This window comes from Tuber melanosporum, assembly GCF_000151645.1.
Source record: "Tuber melanosporum whole genome shotgun sequence assembly, scaffold_113, strain Mel28".
Classification (NCBI taxonomy): Eukaryota; Fungi; Ascomycota; class Pezizomycetes; order Pezizales; family Tuberaceae; genus Tuber; species Tuber melanosporum.
This window is the reverse complement of record NW_003298770.1, coordinates 178230-190333: the sequence shown is the minus strand read 5'-3', so window position 1 is coordinate 190333 and position 12104 is coordinate 178230. Positions and strand designations below refer to the sequence as shown.

Genomic DNA, 12104 nt, shown 5'->3' with positions numbered 1-12104 from the left:
CCCGAAGCTTTGCGCTATCCGGATGACGGCTTTACTCTGCGGCGCATAGTGAGTTGCACTCAATTATTTCGCCGCTAGCCTTCCTGTACGAGTATGATACATGCAGTATTTGACAGGATGCGACAACTATAGTATCATACATCCAGGGCGGTTGCCACCCGTATTTATGCACGACTTACTGGACATCCGTACATCTGCGATCATCTCATTGAAATTGCGGTGCGTCTAGCTATATATACATGCGTACGTACGTGAACACGTTGACCCGAAGAGACCGGAGCTACGCACAGCTCTATCCATCCATCCATCGTCCGGGTATTTGAGGATCCCCAAATGTCAACCAGCGATTTGGGAAAAACGGATATCATACCATTTCACCTTCAAAGTCAACTACTCTAGGACGCAACCATACTCCAACCAGCAAACAAGAAAACATCCAGAGACAAAAGAGAGGGGTGAACAGTCAGGCAGCAGTGTGTTCCGTAGCTGAGAATAAATAAGTAGGGTGATGAAAATGGGAGAGAAGTCCGTGAACAACGCCGGCGCAAGATGACCGCTACCAAGAGAAAAGCCCGAAGAAATTTGATACAACAGAATGTAGGGAGGGAGAAAAAAGCGTTATAGCTCAGAACAAAAAAGCCCTGATTTGAGCGTAGAAAAAGGGTAGGTAGGTAGATAGGTAGCATGTAGTGACAACTAAGAAGCCACAAAGGAAAAATTGCCCATTACAAAGGCCTCTTTCTAGAAAAAAGAAGAGAGAAAGGAGAATGAGAAAAGTGAACGAAAAAAGAAGCGACCTCTCCAAACACCAGAGATGAAAAAAAAAAAATTTAGCAGGAAACCTGTTTTTAGCTAGGGATTAGGTGCGAAAGGATCGCCTAACAGGAGATGTACCTAATGAACTTCGACAAAGGCCTAAGAATATTACAGGAAATGAAAGTGGGAGTGATAGTGATACGGGGAATGTTCGAAACGTTGGAAAGCCCTTGAAATCGCAATTACTTCTTCTTCGTGAGGACACCCTTCTTCTTGAGGGCTGCTTTTTTGGCAGCCAGCTCTCTTTCAAATTTCTCTTGCGCAGCATCCTCTTTGGCGGCGACACGACGACTGCGTTCTTCCTCTTCCAATACATCTGCCCCGGTAGCTTCCATGTCACTGGCTGAATCGTAATCAATGTATGAATATCTATAGATTGGTTAGCTTGTGAGTGATTTGAATTGTAAATAATAACACAGCTAGCGGACTAAATCCGACATACTTCTTCTTTGCAAAGCCGCCATAGCCACCACCCCTGCCATATGCATCGTCTTCATCATCCTCATCATTAACCACGAAATCATCATCGGGATCGTCTTCTTCATACGAATCTGGCCGGGGGGGCCCATATCCATATCGTTTGTGGTTGGTGGAATATTTGTTTCTTGAGTAGCTAGAGTATCCGGATTTTGGCGGAGGACTTTCGCGCTTCCTCTTCATACCGGCTTCCAAGTGTTTGCCCCTGTCCTTATCTTTGCCCTTCAACGAAGACATGACACCATTCCCGATAGAAGATTTTCGCCCATTTGCACCATTTGCACTTCCAACCCCATTGGCGGAACCATTCGCTCCATTAGACGATTTTTTCGTCACCGGTTTGGCAATATCAGCCGTCTTTTTTGAGGTGGAAGCCGCCTTTTCCCCCCCGGAAACGCCTGGACTTTTACTATTCCTACCGGCCATAGTATCCGCTCCTTTCCCTTCACCCTGCCCTTCCAATTTCAACTGCCAGGCCTTCTTTTCCTTCACTAAAGGTCGAGCTTTATGGGTGATAGTTCCTGCAGCCGGTTTTTTTTCTGCTCCAGCTTGCAAGGCAGCTGCCATCCTCTCACGGTAAGACATCGGTTTCGGGGCTTCAGCCACAGGTTTGGCGGTTCCTGCTGTCCTGATTCCAGAGCCGGGCCTGGCAGTCGCAGCACCAGTCGACAGTCTCGGAGGGGCAACTTTGCTGGTAGAATTGGACACAGCAGTTGAGGTGCTAGTAGTCACCCCCCCGCTTTTGCGTTGAAGTAACTCCTTCCTCTCCTTCAATAACTCCAATGAACTTTTTGGAACTTCTTCGGTCTTGCGCCTTTTGATAGAGTTGATGTCCGGCTTGGATGAAGTTACCACTTTTGTTGTGGTATCTCGAGACATTTGCGATGCAGCGGACTTGGACGTAGACGATAGGGAGGATCGGGGTGGTGATGTGGTGGTGGAGGTGATTGGACCGGAGCCAGTACCATCTGTCAAAGGTGGACATGAAGTGTCAGTAGGGGCGTCAATAGGTTGGCTTAAACAACGCAAGCAAAGAACTGGAGTCGAAATCGCACGAAGAAATAAGAATTACAAGGGAGAATGAAAACATACTTGGCCTTGCATTATTAACCAGTTTCTTCGTAGGAAGCGGTTTGGAGATTGTGGATGGCGTGGTGGCGGTGGCAGAGGAGTCGTAGCGACTTAGGATGCTGGAGATGCTGAACTGCATTATCCCGTAAAAACAGAAATTTAGCAACAAATCTAGCGAGAAGTAACAGAAAGGAGGAGGGAAAAATTGGAGAAAGTACCGAAGGATTAGAGTCGTTGAACACCATTTTGAAGGGGTACTGCTTTATATCGACCGCAGTGGTCGTTCGCCGGATATCGCTTGTCGGTTGGAGTGTGGCAGTGGTCGTGGTCGTGAGTGGAAGGAAGAGGTATTATTGATATGGGCAACGAGGTGGTGGGAGACTGAAATATTTAACGTGCAAAGGGACTAATTATGAATGGGGGGATGATGGTTGAGGGTTGACAAAAAAACGCTGGGGAGCAGGGTTTCCGTGTGGCTGACGACAACGAGCGTCGATAGCAGATGGTGACGGTGAGGTAACGGGGAGAGGGAGCTGTTGGAAGGAAAGAGATGAGTTGGGCGTAAAGTAAGGGTAAATTTTTTTTAAATCGCGAACTCGGGACTGAACTAGGAAAATGTGTCTAAAGAAAGGGAGCGAGTATGTGAAAAAGTGGGGGAGGAGCTTGATCGAAGGGAAGGGGGAAGAATGGAGAAAGAGAGGGAGAGAGCAGTTTTGGAAGAGAAAAAAAAGGTGAAGGCGACCACAAAACCGACGGGTAAGTGCAAAGTTTGAGAGGAGAACGGACACGACGAAGACTTGGTGGAGAGACTGCGTGGAAGAGGAAGAGGGTAAACGCGAGCCGGTCAAAATGGCATTTGACAGCGGAGATGTAGAAAGAAAGAAAACGGAGCGAGATTAGAGTCACAAAGAAATAGGAAAAGAGTGCTCGATCCTTAAGTCTGTCGATAGTGAAAAATAATCATCGGAGACAGAGACGCGCAGGCTTTCCTTGCCAAGAGCACCGCCGAAAAGCCACATTTTATGATCGTATAGCCACATCGGTTCATGTTTATTGTGTTTTAGGGCTAAGGGTTGAGTTTACTTTTACCCTGTGGCACCTGTGGCCCATGTCCAACTTTCGTTTGCCCTGATTCTCCCTGCAATGCAAGTCACACCAGTTAGCCACTCACACAATTCTCCCCCCACCATGAAAATCGAGGAGAGTAAAGCTCCCCCTACAACCAACAACCATCAACGACCTCCCTTTCGAACAACGAAGAGCTTTCTCCGGTCCAACGCGGTTAAATTTGATTGTTTCTCTTGTTCAGCAACCCCCCCTTGTGAGTGCACACCTTGGATTTTTGTGACAATTTCTCTCCGGAGCAAACGATCTTATAATTGGTTTTATCCCCACAGAACAAATAAACCAAAATGAAGCACCTCGCAGCCTACCTCCTTCTCGGCCTTGCCGGAAACGACTCTCCTTCTGCTGACGACATCAAAGGTGTTCTGGGCGCTGCTGGTATTGACGCTGATGAGGAGCGTCTGTCTACTCTTCTGAAGGAGCTTGAAGGAAAGGATATCAACGAAGTCCGCCACACATGAAATTATTGCCGATTTTTTCACTGAATTGGGGCTGACCTTTTTCTTTCAAATCCCAGTTGATCGCCGAGGGCTCTACCAAGCTTGCCTCTGTTCCAACTGGTGGTTCAGGTGGTGGTGCTGCCTCTGGTGGAGCAGCTGCTTCCGGTGGTGCGGTTGCCGAGACCAAGGAGGAGGAGAAGGAAGAGGAGAAGGAGGTTCATAGCACTCTCCTTCAGGCTATGGTTAGGAGGCAGTTTGCTAATGAATTCCATAGGAGTCCGAGGAGGACATGGGTTTCGGCCTCTTCGACTAAACGAAGCCAATACCAAAATAAAAAATTGGATACTTTTTTTTCTCCTGCTACAAAAGTTGCAAAATACGGTTGGGTTACGGTGTTGCGTCTGTGGATCATTATGGCATAGAAGTTTAGGTTAAGGGCATCGGCACCTCCGACCGGATATTTGATCGCTCTCTACAAAGAAAATTGTGCCGCGAGCGATATACGACCGGTGATCTCGGATTGTGTGATGTCGATGATCCATTCTGTTATTGGGAGTGTATCTGGCAAATTCTATAAATCTGATGTCTAATCTGATAGCGGATATTATAGCGACCTCCCATATGCGCCTACGGTCATCCTCCTGACGTCGGCCCCCTTGGTTCTCGCAGCCAGAATCGTCTCAAGGGTCTGAGCAAGAGCCGTAGGATCATACAACATCCCCCTTCCTTCTCCGTCGGGATTCTTCCTCCCATAGACCCTCATACACTCTATCCCCGTCCTCTTCAACTCGGCTGTATCCACAACAGGAGCCCCATTGCCTTCCAGATAGACGAGATGCGTAACGAACCTGTTCCATCCAATCTCCCCACCTTCCTTCTCCCCCATGGAAGAGGTACACCCCCGTACAATAGCCCTCACAAAATCCGTAGCCGTAAACTCCTCATGATCTGGCCCTGTCTCCCGATCATGCGACCCATTCAGTAGCAATATCTTGGGCGTGTTCCTCCCACTCCCCGCCAATGCCTTACCAATATTCCGGAGCACAAGGCAAGGCATAAGACTTGTGTACAAACTCCCAATGCTGTAGATCACCGCCCCGGCTGACCCCAAAGAACTAACAACCTTTGGGTTCGCCGGAGGCCTTATCTCCTCCCCGTACAAATTTATATACCAAATCCTCTCAATCCTATCCGACAATTCCTCATTATCTTCGTGTCCCTTTGAAAACACAATATTCTGACTTCTCAGCGACGCCAACGATCCGGGTAAATTATCCCCCCCTTCCTCTTCCCCCTCGTTGTCAGAACCACTGCCACCCGCCTCGGACCCTGCAGGAGTATCTTCCGGCGAGAGCAGCGAAGCAGACGAAGCGCTCGGGTGCGAGATCTCGTTCTGCCCGATAATAACGGACCCATCTGCGAGACCTGCAGCTATGTGGTGCGCGTGGTTAGAATTGATTGCCGGGATGACGCAGATGTTTGATGGTACGCCGGTTATCGAGTGGAAGAGGTATATCGCCGACTCGAAGGAGCCCGTAAAGAAGCGGGCGCCAGTCAAGAACAGGTTTCCCGTTGAGGCGCTGTGGAAGTTGAAGTGGGCTGTTGGGCGTTGGCGCTTTAGGAGTTCGAGGTTTAGATGGTTGAAGAAGGAGCGGAGGAGTTCGCGTTTTTCGGAGGGGATCTGGTGGTGTTAGAGGATGGGAAGGTGGGGAGAGGAGGAAATGGCTCACCCCCTCCCAAAGAGCGTGCGTCCCCTCTACAATCCCGTACCATTCCAATCGCGCCCCACCGGGATCAGCGGGCAGTCTGTAATTCAGGAGGTTCCGGATAGCGCCGCGCTCTCCATCCGTATCTTCCGGAACGAGTCTTATCAGACGACCTAACCAATCCTAGATTAACCCAGATGTACTGTAATACAGGGTGGGAAAGGAAGGGAACGGGTCGGAAGAAACTAACTCCGAACATCACCAATTCCCGGCCCCCCGCACACCCGCAATATCTCAGACGTGCTGCCACCGTTATCGGATATGGGAAGGATAAAATCCAGAGGGCGTGAGTCTTTACAAAGGTGCCTGAAGACGTCTATAAGGTTGTTTGCTGCGCTGCCGCCGCTGAAGACTACGATACGGTTCTTGCGTAGGGTGGTGGACATTTTTGCGCCTTCGTCTGCTTGGAAAGGAAAGGGAGCGGGAGTGGCTGGATGGGGAATGATGCTTTATAGTCTACACCCCCCTTTTTATCTTATTTTATCATACCAGTATGAGAGAATAAGGGTATTTTGGGGCGTGTACGAGTAAACAAGTGGGGTGGACTGTGTGGAAAAGAGCGGCTACGTTTCCTCTTCCCTATGCTCCCCCTCCTCCTCCTAGGGGAGTGCAATTGTCTTGGTGTGGGGGTGATACCGTAGTCTACAGTAGCATTTATTACAAGTGGATCCCTCTCCCCCTCCGTATGTTACAGTACCATACGGCCTAGGAAACTGTGTGAGGCTTCAAATGCTCTAGACTACTGGCATTGTGAAAAGGGAACACTGCAGACAGTGCCAGCATGACTACCAGTATCATACCGGTTTGATAGCTTGTTCCTGTTTAGGGTTGGTTGGCCGGGTAACCCTTGGCGTTCAGGGAATCCTCTCAGTGCATGTTTTCTGGCCGATTGCCACGTAAAATACGGAACTGATCGTAGTGATGGTAGTCTACTGGTGATGGTGGAGAGTGGAAATTTTGTATATCCAGTTTATTGGCACTCGTCCCTAGGTTAACGGTAGTTGAGTCAAAGTCCATGAACGCAGTACGGTAGTGCATAAATTGCGCCGAAGATTACTCGAGACATGATAACATCCGCAATGTTCTATTGCAGGTATGATACAAGTACTGGTACCGTAGTTGTCATATCATAGAACCTCAGGTACGATACTAGTACTCGTACAGTATTTGGGGTTTACCCCATCAGGGTTAGGTTTCACCAAACACGCATTCTGGCCTCAACCGATCAAGCAAAGCAAAAGCAAAGCCTTTTTTTTTAGAGAGAGAGAGAGCTATCGAAGCACCACCACTACCACCATCAGCTCTCCTACCCTACCCGCAGCAACGAACCGAACCGAAACGAACGAAGTGTATAATAAATTGTGGGGGAAATAAAAGAGAAAAAAAAGAAATGCATTCAACACTAGTCCGAGCCCAGAATGTCTTCGGCTTCTTGACCACAGTGGCATTCTTTGTGGCAGGTCTGGTTGCCCTGTCTTCGCTGCTGTATCCCGCGGATGTGAACGTGGATGTTATAGGGACGAACAACGTTAAGATGTACCGTATCCCCCCCCTTCATTCCCCCCCTCTCCCCCTCTATCTGGGGCGGACGGATGGGTGGGTGCTGATGTGAAATCCTGAGGATATATATATAGTGCTAAAGGAAGGGCGCACCAATACTACACATCGAAAGTGCAGGAGTATGCGGTTTTGTATTTCGATTTGGAGGCTGGTTAGTTTACCTTGCTCTGCGCGAGCGCGCTTCCTCGGGGTATAAGTGGACTGATTGCGATGGGTAAACAAAATAGACCTCTCCTCCCTCTTCAACTGGAATACAAAGCAGGTATTCGCATACGTGTCTGCGACGTATCCGGGGTCTAAATATGTTTGTCCCCCCTTTCTCCCGTCGTCGGTGCTCTCATATTGACTTGTCTAGACTGATAACGAAATCGTGATCTGGGACACTATCCTTCCATCCCGCTCTGCTTCGAAGCTGATCTTGAAGAACGAGCGCGCAAAGTACAGCATCAATGATATTACTGGGAAGTTCGCCGGCCGCGACAATGTTACCCTGTCGTTTCATTGGAATGTTCAGCCGCATGTGGGCAGACTGACGTGGGGGGCTGTGGGGCTCACGAAGGGGGTTAAGTTTCCGGGGGTGGAGAGGCCGGGGGGGAAGAAAGAGGCTGCGAAATAAGGGATTGGTGAGAGGGAAAAAGGGGAAAGGGGGGGGGTTGCTTTGTATGATAGGGTGGAGAGGGGGGGGGGTGATTATGCTACTGTACTTTATGATAGAGGGCTATGACACGATGTTGCTCTAGGCGTGGTTCTGGCCGGTTTGCAAACGAATTTCACAGAATGGTGAAGCTTGACGTACAGCGCGGAAGCAGGTCGTATAGCTACTTCTGAGTGCTCAACGAGGACTAGTCACGAGAATTTGAAACACGGAAAATTGTTGAAAATGGCAGTTAAGTACCCGTAGCTGGAAACTACGGTGGTGTGCGTACCTCTCATATGAGGACGCGTAAGCAGTGAAAGGTTTTCACCCCCCCATTTCCCTTCATTCTTTTCTTTTCTTTCTTTCTCAAGAAGTCAACCAACTCTACTCCACACCTCTTGTACGAAACTCTCCTCACTCCTCTTTCTCTATTGTTCACACACGCAATACAAAGTTCCCTCATTACCATCAGAGCCAACTCTATCCACTGCGTAAAACCCACCTTTCAGTCATTACCGTTGCAACTACTACCGGTTTTATCCTGTCCGTCTTCCTCAATTTCCAACAAAAATTGATTCACAGAAGAGCCCCCGGAGCTCCCGGAGAGAAAGGATAGCACTTCCACCAACTGGCCCATTTCCTTGCTCCCAATTTAGAGCTGATTCGCAGTGTTGAAGTCATGGAGAACCTCCTTCACACGGGTAGACATGGTCTTTTCGCCTTCACGGACCCAGACGCGGGACTATTCAGGTATCATATCACGTTAATTCTATAAGTCAGGTAGGCAGGAGGGGAAGGTGGGGGCTAACTCGAAGTATTTCTTGGGCTTGTCATCACTTTCTAGATTACCGACTTGCTGCATTATGTAGTCTTTCTTGCTGACTGTGGATCGTTAGTATCCAGTACGTATAGGAAGGGAATTGGAAACGTACGAACAAAATCACGGATACCGGTTAAGTGTGCGTATCTATAAGATATCATACCTTGTATTAGCTCCCCCTCCCCCTTTCTACGTTTCTTGGTGGAGAAGGGCATACTGAAGGTCGGTATCCAAAATAACCTTAACAACCCCGTGCCCAATAGCTGTTTCAAACCCAGCCTTAATATCATACTCCCGGATCCACCGTGGAAGACCAAAATAGTCGCTTGTCCTCCCCATCTCCCCCTCCAATCTTCCGCTTTGGGAATTCCTGATGCCTCCCGAGTAGCTCTGGGTGCAGCCTCACGTTGCCGGGCTTGTAAACCCCATACACATTCCCGAACCCGGCTGCGATGGAAAAGTACGGAGAGACGGGCATCAATGTGCTGTACAGTACACCTCCTAGATATCCTCGGGCTGCGTATATAGCGCACTATTATCCACGCCGGTGTTATCGACGCCATCCTCCTCACATCCGGTGATCCTGATCTCCATTTCCAACCATTGCTTCATCGGCGCCGGGCGGGGCAGGTACTCCTTCGTGGTGGCGATGTTGAAGTCCTTGTCTTCCTCGCTCAGGTCGATCATGTGCGAGCTGAAAAGCGGCTCCCCCTGCTCGGCGAAGTACGCCTCGTCCGCCGATACCATCCCGTCCAGCCAGGGGAGGAGCTTCGCTGCGCAGTGGTCTGTGTGTAGGATTACCGGGATTTGGTAGGCGGGCGCGATCGCCCGGATGTAGCGCACTGCTGCAATGGCGCCGGATATGCTGGCTGTTTGGTTGCTGTTTGGTACGCCTTTGCTGGCGAAGTAGGCGGCACCGCCTTGGGAGGTTTGTAGGGTTACTGGGGAGTGGGCGTCCCTGGCGGCTTCCAGGGCTGCCGCGACGGTTGAGGGGGTCGGGGGGGAGGACTGGCAACGGCGGAGATGGCGAATTTGTTGGCTTTGGCGTAGTTGAAGAGCTGTATTGTGGTATCTGTTAGTTTTATATCGAAACGGGGGGGTATATAGAGCTGGATACTCATGCTCAAGACATCATCCCCAACATAACCCCGCTCTTCCTGCTGAGAACATCGAGTGCTCCCACAATTGGCTATGATATGACAATTTTATACCTATGTTACAAACCCCTCTCGGAAAAGTATATTCAAGCCAAGAACTCTTCCTGTATCCTATCGATTCAAAAAGGAGAAAGGAAAAGAAAAGGAAGGAATAATTCAATAGCAAGCGGGCTTCCCGAGGCTATCATGCTATCATATCATCCCCTAGAGGCTTCGGGCTATTCCCGGAAATCTAGTCTTTCCCCGTGGTACCCATCACAGTCGCGCAAGTGGTGGTATGTGTATCGGTAGTGTAGGAGCAAAGAAGTTTTGCCCGGCTGTACTCGTCAAACCTCGGGAGTAACAAACCCCCTCCCCGGTCCACTCCCCGCTGTTGAGACATTCTCATGGGCTCTCTTGTAAACGTGGGAAGTTTTGGTCTGGGGCACTGTAGCAAACATTTTCAAAATTCACTTACGTCGCTAAATATCCGGGATATTGCTATCCGATAATAAACGAAGTGGTAGTGGGTTATTCCATTCGGGACATCCTAGAAGTTCCATGCTTATTATTATATAATAGAGATGTTTTCCTTTTCTTCGCTCTTTCTTTTCTAGCCTGATAGAATGAATAGGCTACAATTTGTGCTATTATCACTTGTTTACTTCGGTTAAGGATCACTAGTTATCACTCGAGGGTGGTGGGGGGCTATGATCGTCTATGTTTTCATTAAAAGTAGAATGCAACGGAATGAGAAGGCTAAGTTAGAGGGAAAGAAAATACCAGACAGACATGTGCAGCGCTACCATCCATACCGCATCCTACCATACGGCATCGTACCGTGGATATACAACAGGGGCCTCCGACACGGGCGAATAAAAAGAGAACAATACAACAGCAACCCAATCAATGCCCAAGGAACGAGAAAGAAAAAAATCTTGTCAACCGCTAGGTTTAACGTACAATACAGGAAAAGGGGGTGTCCGCAAGGATATGATACCAAAATAGAAGGAGAAAGAGGAAGGAATATATAAAAATTATACGATACGATAAGACGCGACGAACTAGAGTGGCGTATATATACCGCGCGAGGGAGGAGAGAGGGGGAGAAAGACTGCTCAGTGAAATAGTGTTGACTCGGTGTCCATTTTGGTTCTGCTTTAGCTTTTCCCTGCACGACACAAACTCACATTATGCCGATGGCGGTAAGAGTAATGGATGATTTAGGGAGCTAATAGGGGAGAAAGAGAAGGAAGGGGGAAAAAATAACCCAATGAAACCGAACACTCCATCTCTACCCTTTACCCTCTACCTCCTCCGATTTGCTACCCTAGTTAGCATGAACAGAAGGTTAAAATCCGAATGGATTTTCTGGGGCTGTATAATTCAGATGGGTTAGCAAAAGGAACAACATTCCTAGATAGTAAGAGATACGTACTAGCTTTGCTCAAGTTTGCCCTTCCAGTTGGTTGTGGCGTCAATTTCTTCGCGTCTACTCCAAACTTCACAGCCGGTGGGGGACCCGTCTTTTGTGGCACAAGGGTAGTTGCGGGTTGCAGGCCAGTGGGTTGGGGAATTAATGCGGGCGGCAAAACTGAATTGACGCCAAACCCTCTCCCAGTCGGCTGAGTATTTATTGAAGATTGGAAACTAGTCTGCTGCTGCTGCGGAATGCCATACTGCCGAATCAGCAGTGCGCCAGTTGGCTGCGAAATGATTGGTGCTTGGAACGCTGGCACAGGTGGATGTTGTGGCATAGGCTGCTGAATTCCAGTATTTAGGGGTTGGCCGCTCATACCAATCGTTGGCACTGAGAAACCAGTACCCAGAGTAGAAAACGTAGAACCGGTTGGTTGCATTGACAAAGAACTTGGCACTCCTCCAACGTGTGACTGGAACGGGAACTGTTGTGCCTGGTTCGAGCTGTAATTCACGGGTTGTTGGATGCCGGTGAACGAGGGGGTAAGTGGGTTTGGAGCACTGTTTGGCGTTGTAAAGTTCTGTGGAGCAGAAACCGGCCTTGCAGGAGGCGGCGGGATGGAGAGATTGCTCCTAGTAGTGCTTGTGATAGCAGGTGCAAGTGGCCTCTGTCTGCCTTGGAGAAGCTGGCTTGTTGGTTGATTCATGGTGTTGAATGTATTTATTGCATTTGGCTGCTGCATTCCGAATTGACCAGGCATCGGTGGAGGGCTTGGGATATTAGTGCTCCGGAAGCCAATTCCAGTCTGTTGAGGAACAAATGCCTGTTGTTGCTGT

At 49.1% G+C, this 12104-nt stretch overlaps 8 protein-coding genes; 3 read left to right on the top strand and 5 right to left on the bottom strand.

Moving 5' to 3' along the window:
- Nucleotides 1-347: 347 nt before the first annotated feature.
- Nucleotides 348-3242, bottom strand: GSTUM_00001599001 (uncharacterized protein). XM_002835702.2 has 4 exons: nt 2583-3242; nt 2386-2497; nt 1259-2261; nt 348-1185 (listed from the first exon to the last, which is right to left on the bottom strand). The coding sequence occupies exons 1-4, from the start codon at nt 2607-2609 to the stop codon at nt 999-1001; spliced, it is 1329 nt and encodes a 442-aa protein (XP_002835748.1). The 5' UTR covers nt 2610-3242; the 3' UTR covers nt 348-998.
- Nucleotides 3243-3507: 265 nt separating this feature from the next.
- On the top strand, nt 3508-3770 carry GSTUM_00001598001 (uncharacterized protein; the record flags this gene model as incomplete). Its single annotated transcript, XM_002835701.1, has 3 exons — nt 3508-3568; nt 3627-3685; nt 3762-3770. 3 exons carry the CDS (start codon nt 3508-3510, stop codon nt 3768-3770), a joined length of 129 nt encoding a protein of 42 aa, XP_002835747.1.
- A 6-nt stretch (nt 3771-3776) lies between these two features.
- Nucleotides 3777-4413, top strand: GSTUM_00001597001 (uncharacterized protein; the record flags this gene model as incomplete). XM_002835700.2 has 3 exons in its annotated part: nt 3777-3935; nt 4007-4102; nt 4166-4413. The coding sequence occupies 3 exons, from the start codon at nt 3777-3779 to the stop codon at nt 4349-4351; spliced, it is 441 nt and encodes a 146-aa protein (XP_002835746.1). The 3' UTR covers nt 4352-4413.
- Nucleotides 4414-4533: 120 nt separating this feature from the next.
- Nucleotides 4534-6221, bottom strand: GSTUM_00001596001 (uncharacterized protein; the record flags this gene model as incomplete). XM_002835699.2 has 3 exons in its annotated part: nt 5886-6221; nt 5660-5808; nt 4534-5610 (listed from the first exon to the last, which is right to left on the bottom strand). The coding sequence occupies exons 1-3, from the start codon at nt 6079-6081 to the stop codon at nt 4534-4536; spliced, it is 1422 nt and encodes a 473-aa protein (XP_002835745.1). The 5' UTR covers nt 6082-6221.
- Nucleotides 6222-7085: 864 nt separating this feature from the next.
- GSTUM_00001595001 (uncharacterized protein) lies at nt 7086-8046 on the top strand (the record flags this gene model as incomplete). XM_002835698.2 has 4 exons in its annotated part: nt 7086-7231; nt 7330-7406; nt 7483-7559; nt 7611-8046. The coding sequence occupies 4 exons, from the start codon at nt 7086-7088 to the stop codon at nt 7869-7871; spliced, it is 561 nt and encodes a 186-aa protein (XP_002835744.1). The 3' UTR covers nt 7872-8046.
- A 498-nt stretch (nt 8047-8544) lies between these two features.
- On the bottom strand, nt 8545-9051 carry GSTUM_00001594001 (uncharacterized protein; the record flags this gene model as incomplete). Its single annotated transcript, XM_002835697.1, has 5 exons — nt 8545-8634; nt 8702-8712; nt 8742-8774; nt 8825-8859; nt 8930-9051. 5 exons carry the CDS (start codon nt 9049-9051, stop codon nt 8545-8547), a joined length of 291 nt encoding a protein of 96 aa, XP_002835743.1.
- An 8-nt stretch (nt 9052-9059) lies between these two features.
- Nucleotides 9060-9833, bottom strand: GSTUM_00001593001 (uncharacterized protein; the record flags this gene model as incomplete). XM_002835696.2 has 2 exons in its annotated part: nt 9060-9770; nt 9806-9833. 2 exons carry the CDS (start codon nt 9831-9833, stop codon nt 9214-9216), a joined length of 585 nt encoding a protein of 194 aa, XP_002835742.1. The 3' UTR covers nt 9060-9213.
- A 713-nt stretch (nt 9834-10546) lies between these two features.
- Nucleotides 10547-12104, bottom strand: part of GSTUM_00001592001 (uncharacterized protein) — a 4607-nt gene continuing 3049 nt past the window's right edge. The window contains exons 3-4 of the mRNA XM_002835695.2: nt 11287-12104; nt 10547-11225 (exon numbers count right to left, since the gene is read on the bottom strand). The exon at nt 11287-12104 is cut by the window's right edge and continues 1014 nt beyond it. Coding sequence (XP_002835741.1) covers nt 11989-12104 — 116 coding nt within the window. The 3' untranslated portion in view covers nt 10547-11225; nt 11287-11988.

Coding starts and splice junctions, on each gene's coding strand:
- GSTUM_00001599001 (XM_002835702.2), bottom strand. CDS start 2,609: ATGGTGTTCAACGACTCTAATCCTTCG. Junction 2,498..2,582: donor TCAACGACTCTAATCCTTCG/GTACTTTCTCCA, acceptor GGGATAATGCAG/TTCAGCATCTCCAGCATCCT. Junction 2,262..2,385: donor GGTTAATAATGCAAGGCCAA/GTATGTTTTCAT, acceptor CACCTTTGACAG/ATGGTACTGGCTCCGGTCCA.